The 24,067-nt window shown below is 44.0% G+C and overlaps 1 protein-coding gene across 1 annotated transcript in view; it reads right to left on the minus strand.

Annotated features, from left to right (window-relative positions):
- Positions 1 to 15,882: 15,882 nt before the first annotated feature.
- The window catches only part of LOC115092825 (tetraspanin-15-like), a 466,288-nt gene continuing 458,103 nt past the window's right edge, over positions 15,883 to 24,067 (minus strand). The window contains 1 exon segment of the mRNA XM_029604161.1: positions 15,883 to 17,333. Coding sequence (XP_029460021.1) covers positions 17,085 to 17,333 — 249 coding nt within the window. The 3' untranslated portion in view covers positions 15,883 to 17,084.

Below are 24,067 nucleotides of genomic sequence, written 5' to 3' on the forward strand. Positions count from 1 at the left end.
GTCTTTATAGATCAGAACCTAAGTTTTAAACCCCACATCAAAGCTCTCCTAAAAGGGGGTTTCTATAAACTTAACATCCTAAAAAAAATCAAACCCCTCCTCCACACCCACGATTTCCGCACAGTCGTTCAGACCACCATGCTCACGAAACTAGACTATTGTAACTCCCTGTTACTAGGACTCCCTGCCTCCACCATCAAACCCCTTCAGATTCTACAAAATTCCATGGCTAGAATCATAACCGGTACGCGTAAAAGGGACCACATCACCCCCATTCTAAAGGACCTTCATTGGTTGCCCATCTCCTTCCGCTCACAATACAAAACCCTCACCATCCTTCACAACTCCCTACATAAACACAATCACACCTGGCTCGATGAAATGCCTCATTACCGCTCCTCCGATCGCCCCACAAGAACTACCCATACAGGCACCCTCCACACCCCATCCCTCAAAACAGCTCATTCAGCTCACACCAGAGGGAGAGCCTTCTCCGTCGCTGGCCCTACCCTCTGGAACTCCCTCCCCACCCTCCTACGCCAAGAGACATCCTTTCACAACTTCAAGAAAGGAGTCAAGACATGGCTTTTCCGACAGGCCTACCCTGACGCAAACCCCGACGCAAACCCTGACGCAAACCAAACGTAATATCTCCCCCCAGCTCCCCCCTGCCCCCCCCCCTTTCAGTTTCCGCTCGGCCCGGCCATCTTCTCGCCTGTCTTACCCCTTTCTCCTCCCTGCCCCCTGTCACCCTTTCTTTTCCGCGTCACCCGGCCACCACCCTTCCCTAATTTCCCCCCCCCCTCCACCCCCCCTTTTTATACCCTCTGAAGTAACTTTTTCCCAGTTTTCTACCGCCTTCTTCAACTTTCGACGCCTCCGTAATTCTACGTAGTTAAATGACACCTATACAGTTCTCCTGTACATAGTCTCCCCCTACTCTTTTATATTATCCCCATACCTCCTTCTAACTATGCTTTCCCCTTCCCCTCCTACCCCTTGCCCACCCTCCCTCCCCCGCCCTACCCCTAGCCTACCCTCCCCCCCTTTCCCCCTCTCAATTCGGCTCCCATGGTTTCTTTTTTGTACTGTTTTATTTGTTCACTTTGTTATAATGTTTCATTGTTATATTATATTATATTGTTATATTGTTTCACTGTATCTCCCACCTGAGTTCTTTGTAAACCGGCATGATGTGCTTCACGAATGTCGGTAAATAAAAGTTAATAAATAAAATAAAATAAATAAATAAATTAATAGTTATTGGTGTTTGAATAATTTTTGAAGCTTTTCTTTCTAAATACATAAATTCAGTTTTCTCGATATTTATTATGTTTCATCTGTGTTAATAGCTGTTTGATTATGTTTAGATACATAGGTGCTAGTTTCAAAGTTTTGTCTAGGCTATCCGTTACTTGTAAAATCAATTGAATATCGTCCGCATAAAAATAATGGCTAATCCCCAATCCCGCTTAAAGGTGGCATAGTAGTATCATATAAATATTAAAAAGCATGGCTGAAAGTGATGATCCCTGTGGTACTCCTGTGTCTAATCTGATTTTTTCTGAGAACTTATTAATTTGTACTTGGTAAAATCAGTTTTGTAAATATGATTCAAACCATAAGATGGTAGTGCCGCTGAGTCCTATTTCTTTAAGTCTATCTAATAATATTACATGGTTCACCATATCGAAGGCTGATAATAAGTCAAGTAGAATCAGAAGGTATTGTTAGCCATTATCAAATCCCCTTAGTATTGTATCTGTTAATAATAATAATAGCGTTTCGGTACTGAAATGTTTTCTGAATCCATGTTGGGATGGATATATTATGTTATTGTTTTCTAAATGTTCGGTCAGTTGAATTTGTATTGATTTTCGATTAATTTAGCCATGAAAGGTAAATTCGATATGGGTCTGTAGTTATTTAAAACAGATTAATCCAGAGTTTTTTTCTTCTTAATGGGTTTAATAATAGCTCCCTTTAGGATATCTGGAAAGGTTCCTTCCTTTAATGATAGATTAACAATTTTAGCTGTAGTGCTTCCCGGCCGCGTCTGCTCCGCGACCGGGCCTGCTCACCTCTACCATCCTTCCACTAGCTCCGGGCTTACCTCCTCTGCCGCCACAGCATGCTCACGGCGTCCCCGGCTCCCCCGCTCACTATCACTGATGCCGGCCTCGCAGCGGAGCTCCCTTAGGGGCTCCACATCTTCCTGCTCATCGGCCCCACCCCTAGGTGCACGCTCGCGGCCGACGTCGCCCTATTTAAAGGGCTAAGCACGGGAAACCCGAACCCAGCACTTCCTGATGACATCATGGCTCCCAGATATAAAGGCAAGGCCCGTTCCCTGAACGGTGCCTTGGCAATCGGCTTGTACACTCCGGTGTGTCTAGTTTGCCTTCCATGGTCTCCTGTTCCAGTCTCTCTATTCCAGCGTCTTTGTTCCAGTGTCTCTGTTCCAGCGTCTCCTGTTCCTTCATGTCTCCATCCTTGGTAGTACCCCCTCGGACTGATCTCATGGTACTGACCTTTGCTTGTTCCTGACTATTCTTGATTGCTGCCTAGACCTGACCTCTGCCTGTTCTCCGGCTACTCTTGATCGCTGCCTGGAACCGAACTCTGCCTGATTACAGACTTCTCCTGATCACTGTCTGGAACTGACCTCTGCCTGACTACTTACTACTCTGATCGCTGTCTGGAACTTGACCTCTGCCTGACCTGACTACTCCTGGATTGACCTCAGGTACTGACCTCTGCTTTGGCTGACCATTCTGGACTGATACTCTGGCCTTGATTCCCGCTATACACTCAGACTCCTAGTTCTGGCCTCCTGTGACCTTTGGACATTCTGATCTGAACATCGACAGTGCACCCTTGTTTGTAGTGGGCACGCCCCTGCGCTTCCTATCCAGGAGATCCTGTGAGGCCCTCCTAAGACCAGGCGGCCCGGGTAACCAAGGGCTCAACCTGAGGGAACCCCGGGTTGCTATTGGTGAAGCTCCAGTTAGCCTCTGTCTCCTCCTGTGCTCCACCTCCTGGTGGCAGGCGCTCTCCAGGTCGACCGGAGGGCCGTACCAATCCTGCACCAGGCCAAGGGTCCACTCCCGGTGCAACAGTTAGCAATAAGTGGGGCTATCATTTGTTTTAGGGGTTTTAGTGCTAGTGTGGGTATTGCATTAATTATATGGTTAGCCGGGTTTAGGTTTTTTATCATATTCTCTATCTCTAATGTTGAGACCTCATTAAATTTATTCCACTTAGTTACCTCTCTAGGTACCATTTTTACTTCCTGTGGTGAGTTAGTTTCTCAAGTAAGTTATCAATTTTCTTTTTAAAGAACCTAGCTATTTCATCACATCTTTGTCAGGGAGTTCCTGTGTTTATTGATTGTTGTCATTAGTGAGTTTATTTGCAAACAATGGAGGCAGTGCACATGGACATAGCTCTTGCATATTCACTGTGAATAGCCTGAAAACCAGGATTATTTGTGGCAGTTCAGCATCAGAATTGTCTACCTCTGCTCTAGGGATGTGCTGTCATTTTAAAATGACATGAAAACATCAGTGATATTAGTTATATCATTTTATGTCATTTCTCATCCGACATGACACAAAAAATTAATGACATTTGTGCCGCTATGTCATTTTAGCATGCACTTTATCTTATGCTAGTACATGCTATTAAAACACATATGCTGTATAAAAGTACACATGTTGTTAAAATATAGCATGCACAAAAATGAAATGATAAACATCATAAATCCAAAATAACATTTTTTTTTACATGCAAACCCCTAGCAAACTAGTTTTGAACATTGGTGATGTCAATGCTGCTGTTTGGGGCAAGTGTTTTTATTGTTTGGCAACACAAAGGCTCCAAAAGAAATTGAAACTGAGTCCTGTAGGACCTGCTGTTCCAAACCTGGTTGTCCTCCCAACTTTGCTTTAATGCATTTCGCAACTTTTGTTACAAAAACAGCACTGAGAGCCCCATAAAGCAATGGGATGGTGTTTGAAGAAAACCAGACCTGGATGATTTATTTCTCTGATCAAAATCAGTGGCTCCAATTGGACTCTCTTGGTTCAATGCTTCTTTTTATTTTTGGAGGAGCCAAGAAAAGTTCTCTCACTGGGGAGAAGAGTTTCCCCAAACTTCACTAGAATCCAGTTTCTCAAGTGAAAGCCCTCTTCACTGCGATCACCCAACCAAGGCAAACCGATAAATAGGCCTGCTGGATCACAGATTATGGCGCGCATAGCGCTCTGCCTATGCCCCCCTTTTTGTATAGGCGTGGGACTTTTATAAACAGGAGAAGCAGAATTGTAAACTTTTCTCCATATCCCATTCCCACTGTGAGTGGTTACCTCAAGTGGCTGGAGCAGCCCCTTTCTGTAAATTGGCAGTGAGCTTCGCTACCAGTTAAATCATGCCTTGCCCCAGGTGGCAGTGCACTGTACTATGCTGTTTATTTGGAGCCAGAGGAGTTTGACTGATCACAGGACTAGGAAATGCAATAGCCTGGATTAACAGCTAGAGGGAAACATATGCCACAGAATGAACAGATGGAGGAATTTATTAGAAAGATGTTAAACAGCTTTCAGCTGAGAAGCTGTTCTATATCCGCGTGCATGTTGTAGAGAGAAAATATTCTGTGCTAAAATAAAAAAAAAAAATCTGAACTGAGGAAATTCAGAGTAAAAGAGTTATTTTTGTAGTAATGCTAGTAGCTGGTGCAGGGTACTGTGCTTCTGCCAGAACTCTCTCCCAACGGTGTGCTCTATTGCAAAAAAAGTTACTGACCGTGCGTTACCTGGATAGGGTATGGGGAGAAGGAGGGGTAGAGTAGGGTGGCTGCCTCAACCCAGGTCAACCAGATAGGCTGATGCAGTCCTGGTTTTGCCGCATTCCAAGCATGGATTTGTGGTTCTGATTTTTCCCATTACTTTTCCCTAAGAAAGTTGGAACTATAATGAGAAATAACTACCTACCTGATAATTTCCTTTTCTTTAGGGCAGTCAGATGAATCCAGAACAAGCGGTTATGCTCCTCTACCAGCAGACGGAGACGGAGCAAACTGACATCACAGTACATATACCCCTGCAGGGACATCAGCCTCCCAGTATTCTCTTCAAAAGCCAACTGTGGACAGGCTAGCAAAAAACCTGATTAAAAACAGAGAACCATTTCAATACTCGGCCAACAGGCAACACTGAGCTCAGATAAGAATGTAATATCATTAGTCTAGGGACTGGACTGACACTTACCAGTAATCCCTGTAACACATAGTCACACAGGAGGGCCATACTATAAAAATTCAGCAGCCGAGGGAGGAAGCTGGATTCATCTGACTATTCTAAAGAAAAGGAAATTATCAGGTAAGTAGTAATTTCTCATTTCTTTGCGTTCAGTCAGATGAATCCAGAACATGTGGGATGTACCCAAGCTACTCCCGAATAGGTCGGGAGGATGCCCGTGGTCCAGTCAAAACCACGTGTGCAAAGGTTGCGTCTTCCCGAGTCTGCACAACCAGACGATAAAATCTGGAAAAGGTGTGTAAGGAGGACCATGTCACTGCTCAGCAAATGTCAATGAGAGACAGCAACCCAACTTCTGCCCATGACACTGTCTGAGCCCTAGTGGAATTAGCCCTAACCTGACTAGGTAACGGTTTGTCAGCATCAACGTGTGCTGCCTTGACTATCTCCTTACTCCAGCGGGCTATTGTAGCCTGTGAGGCCAGTTCTCCTTATTTAGTACCTCTGTGAAGAACAAACAGATGATCTGCTTTGCCCAAAGTCTCAGTAACCTTCAGATACCGGATGATATGTTTCTTGACATCCAAGGGTTGCAACAGATGACACTCTTCTACAACTTTCTCTCTGTCCAGAGACAGCAGGGAGATGGACTGATTCAAGTGAAATTCAGTGACCACCTTTGGTAAAAAAAGAAGGAACAGTATGCAGCTGTATTGCCCCTGGAGTCACCCGGAGGAAAGGCTCCTGTCAAGGCAAGGCCTGCAGTTCAAACTCTCTGCGCAGAACAAATTGCCACAAGAAACACTGTTTTCAAGGTTGGTAACTGCAAGGACAGGCTATGTATCAGTCTAAATGTAGGACCTGCTGAGAAATCCAAGACCAAATTTAGACTCCATAAGGGTACTGTAAACTGCAAGGGAGGATGAAGATGTTTCACTCCTTTCAGGAAATGGGCCACATCAGGATGAGCCAAGAAGCAACCACCATTCACCTGACCCCTGATACAGGCAAGAGCCGCTACTTGTACGTTCAAGGAATTAAGGGCCAAACCTTTATTCAAGCCATCCTGAAAAAATTCCAAAATGAGCAGAATGTTGACCAAATGAGGAACAGAACCTTGATCCTCACACCAGGCCTCAAACACCTGCCATACTCTCACATAGGCTAAGGAAGTGGAGAACTTTCTAGCCCTAAGCAAAGTGAAAATCACTGCCACTGAGTATCCACATTTCAGGAATCGAGCCCTCTCATGGGCCATACCGTAAGAAAAAACCGAGTCGGATCTTTGTGAAGAAACGGACCCTGACTTAGTAGGTTCCTGTGTGCCAAAGTTGAAGGGGAGAGTCCCTCAGGAGCTACCACAAATCCGCATACCACGGTCTCCTGGACTAATCCAGAGCAATCAAGAGCACCATCCCTCTGTGGCGCTCAATCCGTCAGATCAATCTGCCTACCATGGACCATGGGGGAAAGGCATACAGCAATTTGTCTTCCGGCCACTCCTGCACTAGGGCATCGATCCCCAATGACTTTGGATCTCTCCTGTGACTGAAGAATCATGGAACTTTCGCATTGTGAGATGTTGCCAGGAAGTCTAGGAACAGGGGACCCCAAGATACAGTATTAGCTGAAATGCCTTGTCTGACAAGGCCCATTCTCCTGGGTCCAGACTCTCCCTGCTGAGAAAGTCTGCTCTTACATTGTCTTTTTCTGCTGGCTAAGCAGGCAGAAAACTGCACTTGGTCAGATTCACCACCCAACCAAGCTCCTGCAACAGGGAGATCATTCTACAGCTCTCTTCCAGCAACCTTGCTCAAATCAGCCAGTTGTCCAAATACGGGTGTACAAGGATCCCATTTTTTCTCAATTCCGCTGCCACTACCACCATTATCTTGGAAGAGGTCCTTGGAGTGGTGACCAGACTAAAGGGCAGGGCCCGAACTGATAATGGCATCCCAGAACTGTGAACCACAGAAAGCACTGATGCTCTAGTCGGATGGGAATAAGAAGGTACGCCTCAGACAGATCCAAGGAGGTCATAAACTCCCCCAACTGCATGGCCATTATTACCAAGTGCAATGTTTCCATGTGAAAATGCATCACCCGCAGATGACAGTTGACACCTTTGAGATCCAGGATGAGATGAAAAGAGCCCTCCTTCTTGGGCACAATGAAATAAATGGAATAATGACCCGTATTTTTTTGAGACTTGGGCACTGGAACCACAGCCCTCAGACTGAGGAGCCTTGCCAATGTAGTTTCCACTGACTGCTTCTTCAGAGGAGAGTGGCAGGGAGACACCATGAACACGTCCCGAGGAACAATGCAAAACTCCAGTTCATATCCTTCTTGTATCACCTCCAGGACCCAATGATCTGATATGATCTTGACCCAACTCTGATAAAAGAGAGATAGGCATCCCCCTATCTCCTGTTTCCAGGGGTGGGTCGGCAAACCTTTATTGGGAGGGTAGGGAGGTTCCACTACCTGAACCCACACCCTTTTTGTTTGTCAGGGAAGAAAGGACTGAGACCTACCAAAAGGTCAAATTCTCTGAAGGGTTGTTCCTCTATAGGAACAAAAACGCCTGGATCCTCTAGTACAACCACTCATGTTAAAAGAGCATGACGTCTGTTTCTTATCCTCTGGCAAATGAAGAATTGGGGATTCACCCAACTTACTGGTCAATTTTTCCAACTCGCTCCCAAATAATAGTGAGCCTTTAAAGGGCGATTTGGTAAAGTTAGCCTTGGAGGTCGCATTGGCCAACCAATTTCTCAGCTATAATTGATGCTTGGCCACTACAATGGAAGCCACTCTCCTGGCTGAAGAGGGGACCAAATCACAGCCCGTATCTGCCAAAAAAGCAGCAGCTGGATCTATAACTGCCCTGGAATTCACCCCAGAGTTATAGACCTCCTGAGAGAGAAGTAAATAAGATTGAGCCACTTGGGAACAAGAAGTGATCTGCAAGGACATTGCCACTGCCTCAAATGCTTGCTTAAGGATAGTCTCAATCCTTCCATCATGAGCATCCTTCAAAGCTGCTCCTCCTTCCACGGGAATAGTGGTCCGCTTGGAGACTGCACACACAAGTGCATCTACCTCTGGAAAACATAAACATTCTCTTGCCAATGGATCCAAAGGATACAGGCCTTCCAAAACCTGACCCCTTTGAAATTAGCCTCTGGGGCACCCCACTCAAGATCAATTAATTCTTGAATGGCGTCCATCATGGGGGAAAAACAAGAGGCCTTATGCAAAGAAACCAAAATGGGATTTTTCTTTGGCTCAGTCACAGTGTCTGCTCCAGGAATTCCAACAAGGTCTGAGAAATCAGCTGGCAGCTCATTTTTATGAAAAAACCATAGCATAGTTCTATACGGTTCTAATCCTGGAGGAATTTCACCATCCTCAAGGGAGTCCAGATCGGCATCATCATCTGTGCCATCCGAAACGCCATCGTGAAGTTCTGCTGCCACACTAGCAGTACTCCGGTGCTTAACATTAGGTCCCGGCAAGGTTTCTACCGGTGACTCTGCCACTGGGAGTATTAGATAGGGCAGAAGATTGCGCCTGGAGAAAGGAGTGCAATCCCTGGAAAACTCTAACCACGAAAAGGTAGAAGCATCCAATCCAGGAGGTTCTTGAGTCATACACATTGAGCTACCATCCCCTACTGAGGAACCAGTTAGGGGAGTTCCAAAATTAGGCGCCCCACCTGAGCTGTCTGTACCCAGACCTATTTCCGGCTGGGAAGAGCTAGGCTTAGTGAAATCAGAAGGCAATTTTCCCTAAGCCTCCAAACTGTGCTGGCACAAGCTAGTGGGCACTCCTGGCTGTGATGCCCAAATATGATAGGCAGTGCAAAGAGAAAGGGGCTTACGTTTCTTAGCCATAAGCGCCATTATGGCCAACAGTGTGCTTAAGCAATGGCTGGAGGCATGCGTCTAGCTGTTTTTTTCCTTTTTTTTTGTATGTCTAAAACTACTAGGCGTCCAACCTAGGTGTTCAAAAATTAGGCATCCAACACTTAGGCATCTCATACCTAGGCATCCAAAACTTAAGCATCCCAAAACTAAGCGCCATAAAAAAAAAAACCAATTTAAGCACACAATGAAACTTGGGTGCACAGGCAAGCGTGTGGCCACTTAAGGCGCCGCTTAAATAGACTCATGGAATAAGTGGCCCAATTAAGCATTTGAAAACTGGACGCAAAACCTGGATGCACAGCTAGACGCTCACGCCGAACCGACAATCCTGTAGAGGGCAGCCTAAGAAAAGCACGCGAAATGCCGTTCTGGCCTACCATGCGGTGCGCAGCAAAAAAGCCTCAGAGCGGGGCCTAGCTAACAGAGGCTGCTCAACCTGTCCAGCTGCCCACGTCTCTCGACCTCCCACGGAAGGGACAAACATTGGAACAGCATGCTGAGCATGGAGACAGGAAAAAAAAAAGAGGAAGCCCTACGCTACAAAAGCCTCCTTTTACATCTCTGTAAATATATATATATATATATATATATATATATTTTTTAAACTTATCCAAGCTCAGCCCTACCTGGCTAAGCACAGAGACGGTCTCCGGCTGCAGGGGGAGAGGGCATATGCTGTCACCGCTGCGCTCGGCTTCCTGCACTCGCTGCCTTTCAGCCGCTTAAGCAGCTGAAAAGCCAGCTTCCAGACCAAGGCAGTCATCTGAGGGACCACGGAAATCACCTCAGGAATTCTCAACTGGAGAAGGGACCTTTTTGGTATCACTGCAGGAGAATTCTCCTTTTACAAAATGAAGCAATCCCCAATAGGAAGATACACATCCATCCTCTGCTGGAGACGGAGAATACTGGCAGGCTGATATCGCTGCAAGGGTATATGTACTGTGACGTCAGTTTGTTCTGTCTCCATGTGCTGGTAGAGGTGCATAACCACGTGTTCTGGATTCATCTGACTGGACGCTAAGAAATTTCTTTTGGAGACTTTTCACTGCCAAATAATAAACAATGAGATAAAACCAGGACAAGATCGGCCTCTCTAGCTGACCTAGGGTGAACTAGCAACTCTAGGGTGAAGAAGCACAAGAAAGGGGCAGCGCTGAGAGAGTAGTCAATGTGTCTCCCGGTCATTGTGTTCCTCTGGCAAATCCTATTTAAATTCTATCATAAACCGACATCTGTCTCCCAAATGCTGGGTTTGTAAAATCAGGGTTTGTCAAAGGAATCAGAGGTTTTAGGAGTTATGCAGCTCTGCCTTTGGGAAAGGAGGAAGCAATGTGCGTTTGTTTTCAGTGTTTCGTTGATATGACAAAGCCCAATGGGAGTTGCTTGGCAAATGACGGGCAAATCCTTTGGTAAATCTCGACTTTGCCTGCATTATCTGTGCTGTATGCACTCCTTTAGTCCATCGGCACCTTTACAGTGCGCTCTAAACATGTAAAATAAATGTGCAAAAATCAGTGCAGACTGAATTACTGGTGCCTTACAACCCAATATAAGGCACTGCCCAGTGTAGCACACAGACTTAACCTGACTGGAGGAATGTTGGCAAGAGTGAATTTGGGGGTGCCACCTCATTCCAGGTTAGCCGAATAGGCTATCCAGTCCTGGTTTTACTGTGTTGCACACACGGGTATGCGGTCCTGACTTTCTTAGGGACATCAAAGGGAAAATCAGAACACTTCCAAGCGTACAGCGGGGCAAATGAAAGCCTGGATCAGCCCGTGCAATTGACCTGGGATGAGGTGGGCAACCCTAGGGTGATTTAACATTTAGAGGACCCTTCCTATGCCTCAGGATTTTTATCTGTTTCAGGACCAGGTACGGAACACTGGAGGTGCACATGGGCTCCAGGTCTTTAATCAACATTTGTGTTCACTAGCAGCCAGTGTAAAGTCAAATGGAGGGAAAGTCACTGACCCATCTGCCAAAGCCTCCCTCCCTTTCGGAACCCCCCTTCCATCCTTCTGCAGAAACTGCTGGGAGGAGTTTTTTCAAGCGCCCGCCCGATGTGCTTTTTTGTGAAGCTTGGATAGCGGTATTAGAATTGGCAGCAGGGTGGGGGAAAGATGGTGAGGACGTGAAGGGTGGGGGATGAAGGCCCGTGGCAGCTGAGGAAGCCCAGCTTTTCCTCTCCTGCGGTTCCTGTTGGTAAATGGTCTTCCTGTCTGCAGCTGGCTGTAGGAAAAGAATTGTCCTCCAGGCACCAAACATTTGTGGTTTTGGGCTCCAATTCCGTTTGGATCTCAGACCCTGCTTCGGATTCAGTTTGGGATGACTCGGATTTTACCCCTTGGTTCTGTTCCATCGCTATATTTTTGTGATTATTATTCACCAGCTGGGGACATGCATTTCAGCACATTGATACAACTCTGGGCCCAGAGAGATCGTGTCAATTCCTATTCTTCAGGCAACTTGCAAGGTGGCAGCCATTTTCAGAAGCTGCTTGCAACTGGAAGAATTCTCCAGAATGCTAAATGCAAGGAAATAATACAGAATGAATGTGCTCACTGATGTAGGAACCATGCTTCTTTTGGACTCTTTATTCATTTCCAAGGAGCACTTTCTAGAGCAATTTCAAGACAAGATATCAGAAATCAAAGTAAATAAATAAGACAAACGCCACTCCTGAAAAATATACATTTTTTTTTAAATCCCAACATACACAAATAGGAGGTAATTCTGAAAAGGATTACACATGTAAAATTGGGTTTCACATGCAGAAATGGACTTCACGCGTGTACATATGCTTTGGAAATGGCTACTTTTACATGTTTAACTCCTTTGAAATTTCACTCAATTGGGCTTTCAAAAATTGCTACATATGCTGCTTTTATGCATGCCAACTCCTTTGACAATTCACTCCGCAGTGTATAATGCCAAAGCAATAGCTGTGATGTGTCTGCATGCAACCTCAACACATGAAGAGAGAACATGGGACACATGATCCCATGTAGTAATTTAAGTACAGTTGAAAGACATGGATGCAGTAGTCTGTTTGTATTATAACATCCTTGCTACACTACTATCCCAATTATTACTTATTGGTAGACAGAAGCCATTGAATAACACATGACAGGGTGAGGTGTACTCTGAATTACAGAATCTGCTATTGGATGCTGGTGCAGAAAAGCCACATTATGACTGGATGTTGAAGCCTCTTTCTGCATTGCCATGGAATACAGAGAGGCGCAGCTAGGCACCATTATAGAAGTGAAAGTAGTAACTTGATGGTCTCTTTCAGTTTTGTTTTGTTTTTTTCAAATGATTAAGATCACTACGATTCATGCATTTCATTAAAATACCTGGCCTCCTACAACTTTGAAAAAATCATACAAAATTAAGGACATCGGTAGCAAATTAATCTCTGTTACAGGAGCCTGTAAAGGCTCCGGTTTTCTCAGGTCCTCAAGTCGCTTGGCCTTTAAGCCTCATGTCTCATGCCGCACCCAAATGGCCAAGAGAAGTGTATTGTTACTTAACCTAATAAAAAGGTGCCTTGGTTAGCCAATCAAAAGGCAGGGAGTAGTAGTATATGGAAGGTATACTTACCTTCAGAGTTTTCTATGCTGTTAGATAGACTAAGTGCACCACCCATATGCTAATCATTGTCTTTAGATTGGCTGTAGGCTATAGCCAATAAGAATGCAGCTTCAATGACCACTCTGCTCCCAGTTTGACAAATTTCATGGCTACCCAGCTTCACTCTGATTTTTACCCCATCTTTCTAATATTGACAACTTTATAGATAGCAATTTTAAACTTTGACACATTTGCTTATTCTTTTTTGACTGGAAATGTTTACAACCGTAAATATCCCACAGTAGCACCAGCCACCCTCAGGAATATATGATTTCTGTATTAAAAAACTCAGCATCCCCTTGGTGCTGGAGTAAAGGTTGCCAAACTGCAGTTAAGGGGGTAATTTTGTAAGCCCCCACATAAGAAAGTCAGCAAATACACAGAAGTTACAGCAATTTTCAAAGTGATATGCGCACTCTGAAAAATATCCCACCAAAAACTACCTGCACACAATTACAGCTGCTAATGTTTAGGAAATGTACACGCAGATGTTAAAATCCAGAAGTATGCACATAAGTCCAAACCCCTCCCCAAATTCTACTCTGGGAACGCCTCCACTCAGTCTGGGTAGACATAGAAACGCGATGGCAGAAAAAGACCATAGTCTGCCCATCCAACTCCCATCACTCTCTCAGAGATCCCCTGTATGATTTCTTGAATTCAGATACTGTTTTCGTCTCCATTATCTCCACTGCGAGGACATTCCATGCATCCATCACCCTCTATACAAAAAATTATTTCCTGAGTCTACCCGTTTCACCCTCATCCCATGACCACTTGTTCTAGAGCTTCCTTATGTGCATACAGTTCAGACGCACATATGTTTACCTGAATATAGGGTAGGCAATTTTTTAATAAGCCATTTCTGCAGGTAAAGAAGAATTTTGAATTGTGGAAATACCTCTGAAAAATACCCTCCCTATAACCAGGGCCGGTGGGAGTATTAGGTGGACTAGGCGGCCGCCTAAGGTGCCGGAAGTGGGCGAGGTACTGTAGCTGGACACGAGGGAGGCATTTTTGAAAGCAGCGAACAAGGGTGGAGAGGTATGGATCTAGGAAAGGTCGCAGTATGTGCTTTGGAGGTTTGTGGTGTGTGATCTGTGGGGTTCGGGTTGGTATGGGAAAAGAGAGAGAGAGAGAGATCACATTATGTCATCGCCGCCTAGGACAGCTGCAGATGCTGCAGACCCTTGCACTGGCACTGCCTATAACTCATATCTTCATAAGAACATTGTCCCTGGAACACAGGTTACTGCGAAAAGTTGAAATGGTGCACCCTGTCAGGATCATGTGACCAGGCATCATCATCATCATCCTTTGCTGATGGTCAACACAGGCACTAACCAATGATGAGGTCATTTTTAACAATGGTCGATGACATCACCATGCACTTTAATGTCACTGAATTATCAACTGAGATGTTTGAACAAACAGTAAAAATGGATAAATAAATGTTTGCTTTTGTTGTGGGATTTTTTTTTTTCATTCCAGGATTTTTATCAGCATAACAGCAAAGAAGGTGCACCTTAAATGACTGCAGTGCACTTTTTGGGGGCTCAAGTTACTTATTTGATCATTTCTCAGCGCTCACATTTTCCATCCAGCATGACCTGCATTGCACCACTTAAGATTTTAATAATAGCATGTCCAACACGACACCTTGGGCTTACATGGGGGACTTTCTTTAAGGACTTCTACCTATGTCATACAAAGGCAGCAACACATGGCGGGGTCTTCACTGCAAAAAATCCAGTCTACCCGCTGGATGTGATTTGGTCCTCTGTCTCCAGGACGCTTGTCCTTTCACGGGCACTTTCCAGAGGATGTTGTTACATATATATAGGGAAACCAAGCTAGGACCAACAGGTTTTGCTTTTTTTTTTTGACTGGACAGTTTTCCTTCTGCTCCTTTGGGTTTCCAGCTTAAGCAAAGCCAGGGCCGGGGGGTCTGGTGCCATGGGTACTTGCCAGGTTCGGCCTCTGTTGGAAACAGGATGCTGGGCTTGATGGACTCTTGGTCTGACCCAGCATGGCAATTTCTTATGCTCTTATGTTCATTTGCAACTACCTGGGGATCCTGGAATACGTCCCTTTAATCCCTTCCAATTTAGCTTAGTCCAGTTGGTGCAGCAACATTTCTCGGCCAGGGCCATACACCCTGGCTCTTTCAGGAACTCTGCATGTAAATTTGGCCTCTTGGTGTCACTACTGCAGATGACGGAGTCAGCTCTTACTTTTTATATTTCTTAAAAAATATACTTACAAGCACATTTTTAAAAGTTGTACAGGCGAACAAATGGCATGCCAGTAACACTACTGCACACTGTCACTCATCGACAGCTTTTACCACTGCCTTTCTCATAGCTGCTCTCCCATGTTGCAGTCATTGTTTAGAAACATAGAAATGACGGCAGAAGAAGACCAATCGGCCCATCCAGTCTGCCCAGCAAGCTTCACACTTTTTTTCTCATACTTATCTATTTCTCTTAGCTCTTAGTAACCTTAGGTTCTATTTCCCTTTCACCCCCACCATTAATGTAGAGAGCAGTGATGGAGCTGCATCCAAGTGAAATATCAAGCTTGATTAGTTGGGTAAGTGGCAGCATAGCTCTCTGCCATTGAAGCAGAGAGTAAAATATGCTGGATATGCGTGATATGCGTGGATATGCTGGATATGCGTGAAGTATTAGTTTTTCTTCTCCCCTGCCGTTGAAGCAGAGAGCTATGCTGGATATGCATTGAAAGTGAATTATGCCTTGAAGGTCACATTAACTATCAACAAATATTGAATAAGCCTAATAATTGGTAAATTGAATAAGCCTAATAATTGGTAATACCTATAGCCCATGAACCCACCCCTGTTTTTTTTTTTGTTTTTTTTAATTTGGAGATGGCAGCCCTCCATCCTTCCGCTCCGTGAAGGTGGAACACCAACCACTGGCCACTGGCATCCCGCTCCATGAATGCCTCTGTGGCTACTGCCACTCCGTGCAGTGTTTTGCTGCCTCCTCTTTATACGCGTCCTCTAGACCTGATGGATCCACAGTGTTTATCCCACGCCCCTTTGAAGTCCTTCACAGTTTTGGACCACCACTTCCTCCGGAAGGGCATTCCAGGCATCCACCACTCTCTCTGTGAAGAAATACTTCCTGACATTGGTTCTTAGTCTTCCTCCTTGCAGCTTCAGCTCGTTTAGAAAAGGAAAACATAGTTCCTATGATGCTGACAAATCGTAATTTTCAAGAGTCTTTCCTTCTCCCTCCTCCCTATGTTACAAATAACTATGTGAATGGATATCTACAGCTGTCTGGATAAGTTATCCGATAAACTTATCTGGGTAACTTGGAACTGTATATTCAGTGGCGCAGCTGAATATACCCAGATAAATACAAGTTATTTATTCGGATAACTTAGGACTGGTCTAGGGCATGACTAGACTTACCCAGACAACTTAGCTAGAAAACGCGGAATATCAGCATCATAAATTGAAGGCGTTCCAGGGAAGGGGCTGACTTTGCTTGGTTAATGGTGAATATCAGTGTTATCCGGTAAAGTCAGCCCCCTTCCTGGAACACTTCTGACTTATCCGGCTAAGTTTTGATCCGGATAATAACTTAGCCAGCTAAGTCTGAGCTGGTGAATGTGGTGGGAGATTTAAAAAAAATGCAAACTTAGCTGGACAAACTGTCTGAATATGGACCTCATGGTGTTCCTGGTTTTTCATCATCCTCTACTCCTTTGGAGCATGCTCCAACCCATGGCACTTGGCACTGAACTTTTCTTTTAAGGGAGATTTATACTTTTTTTGTTCAGCCTGGTCACATCTCTGTTAAGATTTTTATTTTTCTTGGTTCTCAATATGTTCTTCTTTCCTGTTTTACAATATATTCTTCTTCCTACTTTGTGGACTAATATGCAAAGATTCCTAATTGTATATTTATGTGTGATTTAGTTTACTTTGGCTTTTTGTAGCATTTCTTTAGGGCTTTTGTTAATTGTTGAAATGTCTATAAATAAAGAATACAAAAAAAGCTTTCTATTTTTTTTAAAGGTTATGTTCCTATCTATTCCTCCAAGGTTGGACAGTCATAGGATGTCAGCTTCCTGTCTGCTATAACATGACTTTCAGAATCAGGCAATAATCTTGATTTCTGAAGTTTCTTTGCTTTAAAAGGCCTGCCCACGTCGAGCGTGCTGAGGTTTGCACCAGTTTCCACTGTGGTTCCTTTGGTCAGTGCCTTTTTATACAATATATTCATACTTTACATTGAGATTGCTCATGGCTTTCCGCAGCAAAATAGGCACTGCCATCATCATCATCATCATTGACCGGGATGTACCCATTCTCGCGGGGCAAACAGAGGCACCAACCGGCACCTTGTAAGTCCAATTCTTTGAAATGGAAATCTCGAATTCGGAGCAGTCTGAAGTCCACAGTGTCATACTGAGAGCATATGTCGTCAAGTTTTTTCCAGTAGAACCAGGACATTAGGAGGCCGATGATCTGTAAGAGAGAATACAGTAACTAAGAAAGTACAAAAAGAAAGTTTAGGGCAGCATGTGACAACAAATACAGATTCTGAAGAAGGTCCAGAATAGAAAATGCTAATCCCCAAGGGAGGGCTTGATAGAAGCTTGTTTTTATACGGGCTGCTACTCCCTCCTCCAGGGCCAATACCTTCCTCCTCCTAAGTGAACGTGACAATCTAAAAAGAGGCAGGAAAATTAATGTAATGAAGCTTATCATGCCAACTGTTTTACGCTATATAAACTGTCCCAGCTTTGGTTCTGATTGACCTGGAAACTCACTGAAGCAGGAAGAAAGTACCAGGTCAAAAAATGGGGATGATGAAAACTACAAAGTTTTTATGACTGCTTAAGGATGACTTTTTATGGAGGGAGTCATAGTCATCATGCAGTGGTGATATCTAGTGGCCAAGCTGCCCTTTATTGACCCAACAACAACAACAACAAAAAATGCTTCAGTGCATGAGTTTGAAAACCTTTAGCTATACCAAATAGTTGTATTGGTTCTGGAAACAACCAGGACACCTTATAGGTGTAGGTTTAATTCAACCAAGATACTGTAAGAATCCCCCAAATATCAAGCTCTAGATATCCATTCAAAACCATGCATGCCATCTGAAGAAGGGACACCTACGTGATCTCTAAAGCTCACATACAAAATTGTCTTTGAATATTTCTTAGGTTGATCTAATAAAAGATACTGAAAACTACAGAGTCCAGCTATTCTTGAAATGTTATCAACTAGATCTTTCAAGGTGACAATCTGACTATATCTTGGCCTGTTGCTTTTGGTCTTTTTGCCCTATCTCTCTTCAAATTTACAGAGATGAATTGTGGAAATCAGGGAGCAAATATAACAAAGCAGAAGAGAGATGGGACATAGCTGGATGATCAAGGACAAAGCAGGAAGAGTACTTCTGTTTATACTACAATGATAAAAATCACAGGAAAAGGTTATTTATTTACAAATTTTTATATATCGTCATTTGGTGGGTTATGGGAAACTAATCTGCTTTTTCCTATCACCTTATTTATTTGCATCCCAAAATTCTTTTTTAAATAATCAGGTTTTGACACTTCGACAGAACAAAAGCTAGTCTTGGATAAGGCATACTTTGTTCAGAATCGATTTCCATATCTTTGGCGCAACTCCAAAGGAAACAGAAGACCTGCTTTTAACCAGCTTATATTCTACTACAGACAGAATGCAGAGCAATTCCTCCCCTGCTGATGTTGGCATTCTTTCCAGCATATAGCAGGAAATTGCTTTATTCAAATACTAAAGGCTGATCTTATCCAATGCCCTAAATGTCAGATACAGTATCTTAAAAAATGAACCATCTGCTAGGCAGCCTACAAAACATGGTCTCTTAAGAACATAAGAAATTGCCATACGGGGTCAGACCAAAGGTCCATCAAGCCCAGCATCCTGTTTCCAACAGTGGCCAATCCAGGCCATAAGAACCTGGCAAGTACCCAGTTTACACCACGCCATTACCCTTATTGCTGCATTCGGTATAACCTGCATTTTATGTAGTAGTTTCTAATCAAACTCGGCCCAGTTCTTCACCCTCCCCTGTCCTTGCATCTCCAAGCAGAGTGAGCAGCTCCTCATGGGCAGGGTCATTTTCAAAGGCATTTCCCTCAGGTAAAACAGTGCTTTACCCATGGAAATGGCATGTTATTAAATTGCCCCCCTCCGATACACACCCACGTTTACCCTCAGCAGAGTTGTTCCTGGGGGAGGGGGGGGGCAAGGGTTTTCACTTAAGCATGTGGGGTCAATTTTCAGAAAAGTATTTACATGCGTGAATGGGCTTTTTGAAAATCAGCCCAGTGTTGTATGCATAAAAGTACGTGTGAAAGTGATTTCATGTATCCTTTAACACGTACCTGAAAGAGGCATTCCCAAGATGGAGTTGGGGGGGGTGGGGAAATCATTTGCGTGCACACTTTGAATTTTTGGAAAGAATGCGTGCAAATGCACACGTACACCTGCTCTCAAGCAAGGGTAAATGTGCGCGCATGCCATGCAGGGGTGGGCGTGTATCCGCACATTTTCAAAGCAGACTTGTGCGTCTAAGTCCAAGGGCAGAGGGCTTGTTCCTCTGCCTCTCTTGGGGCTCAGGGGTGGTGTTGAGTCTTGTTTCAGGGTGAGTACAGGCCAGCTAGGGACAGTAGTGAGCTACCTACTTCCTCTTTAAATCCCTCATTCTTGACCGCCCTCCATCACTTCCACTCCTTCCTAATCACCATATCTTGCTTCTTGTTCTTCCTTCATCCTCTCTCTTCCTCTTCTCTACCCTTCCCTTCCCTGCTCTCCTTTGTTTTCTACAGGGCTGATGTTTGTTGGTTTTATTGCCCAGGGCAGTCCTAGTTGGCATTTTTTTTCTACTTCTTCCCTTCTCGACATGTGCATAACCTTCAAGCCCTCTCCCCCAGCCCTGCTTTGTGAAACGAAGGGAGGTGGGGGCAGGCTGTGCAGAGGGACGGTGGCGCTGCACTTGCCGAGGGTGGACAGATTTGGCCACCTGAGATGGATGCCTGTGCTGGTCCTGATTCTCTTTCCTCAGCCTCTCTCTTCCACTGCTATTACATGGACACAGCTCTGTACAAATATACAGAAGAGACGCTCCCTGCTCTGTGGCATTTATAACCCCTACATTTCCATGTTTGGGGGCTCCCTTTTGAACCAAAAGCTCCTGGCTCATGCTTGGATGACAATGAGTGTTAATCCGGCCATGTCCATAGCCTTTCTTTTGTATTGTCATGGGACATGGTGCCACATTTATTTACCAATTCAATAAAACAACACAGTACTTTTGATCCTTTCTTATTTTGATGTTTATAGAGACCTCAAATGTTTACACCTCAACAGGCTGGATGCTGGGGGGAAACACTGCCATCATGAGTCTCTTTGCTTCAATTTTTTCTTATGCAAGTAAAACAGTCTTTTAAACCCAAACCAAAATCTTTTTTTCAAGAAAGGGGTAAATTGATGGGTCACCCGTTGCTGAACAATGTTTTGAGAGTTCATGGTGTCTGACTCCCTGCACATAAAAAAAACACTTTCATTTTGACTGATGCCATCGATAATCAATCAAACAACAAAGCTACTCTGCTATGTTCAAATTATCCAATGTCAAATCATATGAAAGTTGTTTTTTTTTTTGTGATTTCCGTTGCAGAAGGAAGGATCCATTCCAAGATGGTGGTGAGTTCTCCTGATGCAGGGTCAGACCCCATGAACTCTTGAAACGCTGTTCAGTGTTGGGTGACTAGTTGATTTACTCCTTTTTTGAAAACATGTAAGTTTTTGTTTGGGCTTAAAAGACTGTTTTATTGTATAACAAAAACTTAAAATTGAAGTTGACTTAGAAAATAGCCACTGCTATTACTAGCAACGGTAACATGGAATAGACTTAGTTTTTGGGTACTTGCCAGGTTCTTATCGCCTGGATTGGCCACTGTTGGAAACAGGATGCTGAGCTTGATGGACCCTTGGTCTGACCCAGTATGGCATGTTCTTATGTTCTTAACAGAGACTCATGATGACAGTGTTTCCCCACAGCATCCAGCTTTTTGAGGTGCAATAATTTGAGGTCTCACTAAACATCAAAATAAGAAAGGTATAGTTTTTTGATCCTAATTACTGGGTTGTTTTATTGAATTGTTGAACATTCACAACCTGCGGTGTGGCAGTGCAGTGTTTTATGCCATATTTATTTAAACATTTGGTTCCACTGTGGTTAACAAAACTTTGTTTGAGAAATCTGTCATGCGTCCTTGTATGTAATACAATCTGCTGGTTCCAATCTGGGGTAGATGGGTTGGAATCAGCTTGCTAAGGTTCCCCCAGAAATCAACCAAGTCAATGTCAGCATATTGGTGGTGGCCAACTACCATCCAGCAGGGCAACAGAGACCTAAGGGCCTGGATGTTCAGGCAATAGCCTCGCTCGTTTTGGTAGTTGTTTAAATTATTACAAAGCTTGGTGGTAAGATAAAACTAGGGGGGAGGAGGACCTGGGTGTTGGACTAATAGGAACTTATATGCTCATCTACCCTCGATGGTAAAGAACCAATAGGAAGGACATCAAAAACTAACTTGGAGAAAGACTGGCATCCTACAGTTTTCTAAGGCTAGCAGCTGGCATAATCCTTAGCAATGTGTACGGGAATAACTAAGCAGACTGGGTTATTTGCTGTTGCCACATTGTACAGGCACAGGTTTTTAGAGAGACAGGAGGGTCTGTGCTGTTGTTTTTAGAGGCATCCAGTACAGAGATGCATGAGTGGCCTAATTGACAGAATTCATGCAGGTCTGAACTGATTTGGCTGCATCTGTAGTCCTCTACATTCAGGATACATAGAGGATAGCTGTACAGACTCATAAACCAGAGCTAATTGGATTTAAACTCTTGTTGCCTTTTTCTGCTAATTACCACTGATTGAACAAAGGCTATTGTTTGAACAAGCTAAGTGAAATGCTTCCAAACCATTTATTCACTTGAATAAACGACATAATTGTATTCCGTTTTTTGTTGTTGTTTACAATGGTACCATGGATCTACTTGGATGCACTGCACTGTTGCACACTAATATTTTTCTCACCTGTGCTACCAATATTTAAGGTTTAATCTGCTAAAATGTTCTGAAAGCTAGAAGGCTGCAGAAAAAAAAGGCATGTACAGATTTCATTGCCCCATCAATTGAGATGGCGCCTGTTTCATTAAGTGATAGATGCAATAGGGATACTGTTACTTCTCCAATAATTTGAAGCTTACCAGATGCGCTGTGAGGGAAATGGCTAGGCACACTGGAGGCTTTTTGCACATGACCATAGGCAGGATGTAGATATTAACCACAAGAAAGATGCATTGGGTCTCTAACAGATTCATTTAGCATTTCACGCTAGCACCTTATCACTAGCAATAAGGACCTAATGCACACTAATATGCAAATTAGCTATGCAAGTGGGAGGAGGAGAGAGCGAGAGTCTCTGTAGAGACCCAATATGTCACTTTACTATTTATACCTCTGTAAGAGGGGGCACTTTTATCTAGGTTTGGGTGTTTTGGGGATGGAGTGGGGTTTTGGGGTAGTGGGGTTATATGTATGGGTTTTAATGATCCATGGTCATCAACAAACCTTTTCCATTGGAAACAATTTAGTAGAACTAGGGGTCACGATTTGAAACTCCATGGAGGAAGACTTAGAACCAATGTCAGGAAATATTTCTTCACGGAGAGGGTGGTGGATGCCTGGAATGCCCTTCCGGAGGAAGTGGAGAAGACTAAAACTGTGAAGGATTTCAAAGGGGCATGGGATAAACACTGTGGATCCCTAAAGGCTAGAGGATGGGAATAAATAAAAAAGCTTGGGGGTAACCTGAATGGAGCAGCAGTACTACCTTGGGAAGCTTGCTGGGCAGACTAGATGGACCATTTTGGTCTTTTTCCGCCGTCATTACTATGTTATTATGTTACAGTAGGAGGTTGACATCAGTGAAGATTTTCTGCTGTTTGAATCGATGAAAGGTACAAGAGGTGCTGATTTGTACAATGCACTCCCTACCAAGCTTCTGTGCACAGTTTGAAAGTTGCTACCCTCAAGTAGGTATAGAGGATGATGAATAAGGTTAAGGGGGTCTTGATTTGTTTTGTGAAAGGGGGACTTGGTAAATGTCATTCTCAGGGTTATTCCCCAATGGTGTACTCATGAAAAAGAAGAAAAGGAAGATGCATCAGAACAGCTCTCTTGGGTTTGGCATTGACTAGATAGCTGCCCTGCCCCTTGAACTGGTTTCCATAGTAACAGGAAACCCGTATGGGAGGAGGGAGCAGGGCCACCACGGGTGGAAGAAGGCCCTAGGCTGGATTTTTTTTTCAAAATTGCTGCTGCTGCCACCTGATTGGGCAGCCATCGCTCTAGGTAACAAGCGGCTGGGAGGTAAGGGGAGGACTGGAGAAGGATTTGGATAGGGGCAATCTAGGGTTCCTTGTTCACCTCCCTTCCAGCTCCCCTGTACTTCTTCTTATGACTTTGAAAGGTGGAATAGGAGTGGACCCCCTCTCTGCACCTCGAGGGTGGGGGTGTGAACCTCCCCACCCTTGCTATGTATACCCAATTGTGCTCACCTGCCTCTCGCCCAATTCTTCTGCCTGCGAGAAGGAAGAAAAGTTGAAGGGAGTTCCAGAAAGTTGGTTAGACCAAGAAGATAAAAGACGGAGAGGAAGAGAAAGGAAATGAGTTGTAGAGGAGTGTAAAAGACAAAGTAGATACATGAAACAAGCACTGGAAATGTCCACAAAGTGCAGAATATTTTGATTACACAAGGTTTCTTTACAGGCAGAATTAGGAATGTTTGGCTAACGAGTTTTGTATCTTGAGTTTTATTTTCCCAAATTGGTACAAGATCTTATTATTTATTTATTTATTTGACGTTTTTTTTATCTACCGACATTCGTAGGTACATCATGCCGGTTTACATCGAATAATATTAACAGGAAACGAAGTTACATAAAACAAGGGCAGGGGAAACCAAGGAATTAAGGAAGTAAAGGCATGTAAAGATATGGTAAATATAATAAAATAATGATAAAGGCATCTTCTGTGCTTTGGGGTTGGGAATTACTTCCTCTTTCAGGGGCCACTGTAATAAGCTGAGCACATGCTAATTTCTTGTAAACTCTCCACGCAGAAAGCTAAT

The sequence above is a fragment of the Rhinatrema bivittatum genome, chromosome 5 (genome assembly GCF_901001135.1).
Source record: "Rhinatrema bivittatum chromosome 5, aRhiBiv1.1, whole genome shotgun sequence".
NCBI classification, from domain to species: Eukaryota; Metazoa; Chordata; class Amphibia; order Gymnophiona; family Rhinatrematidae; genus Rhinatrema; species Rhinatrema bivittatum.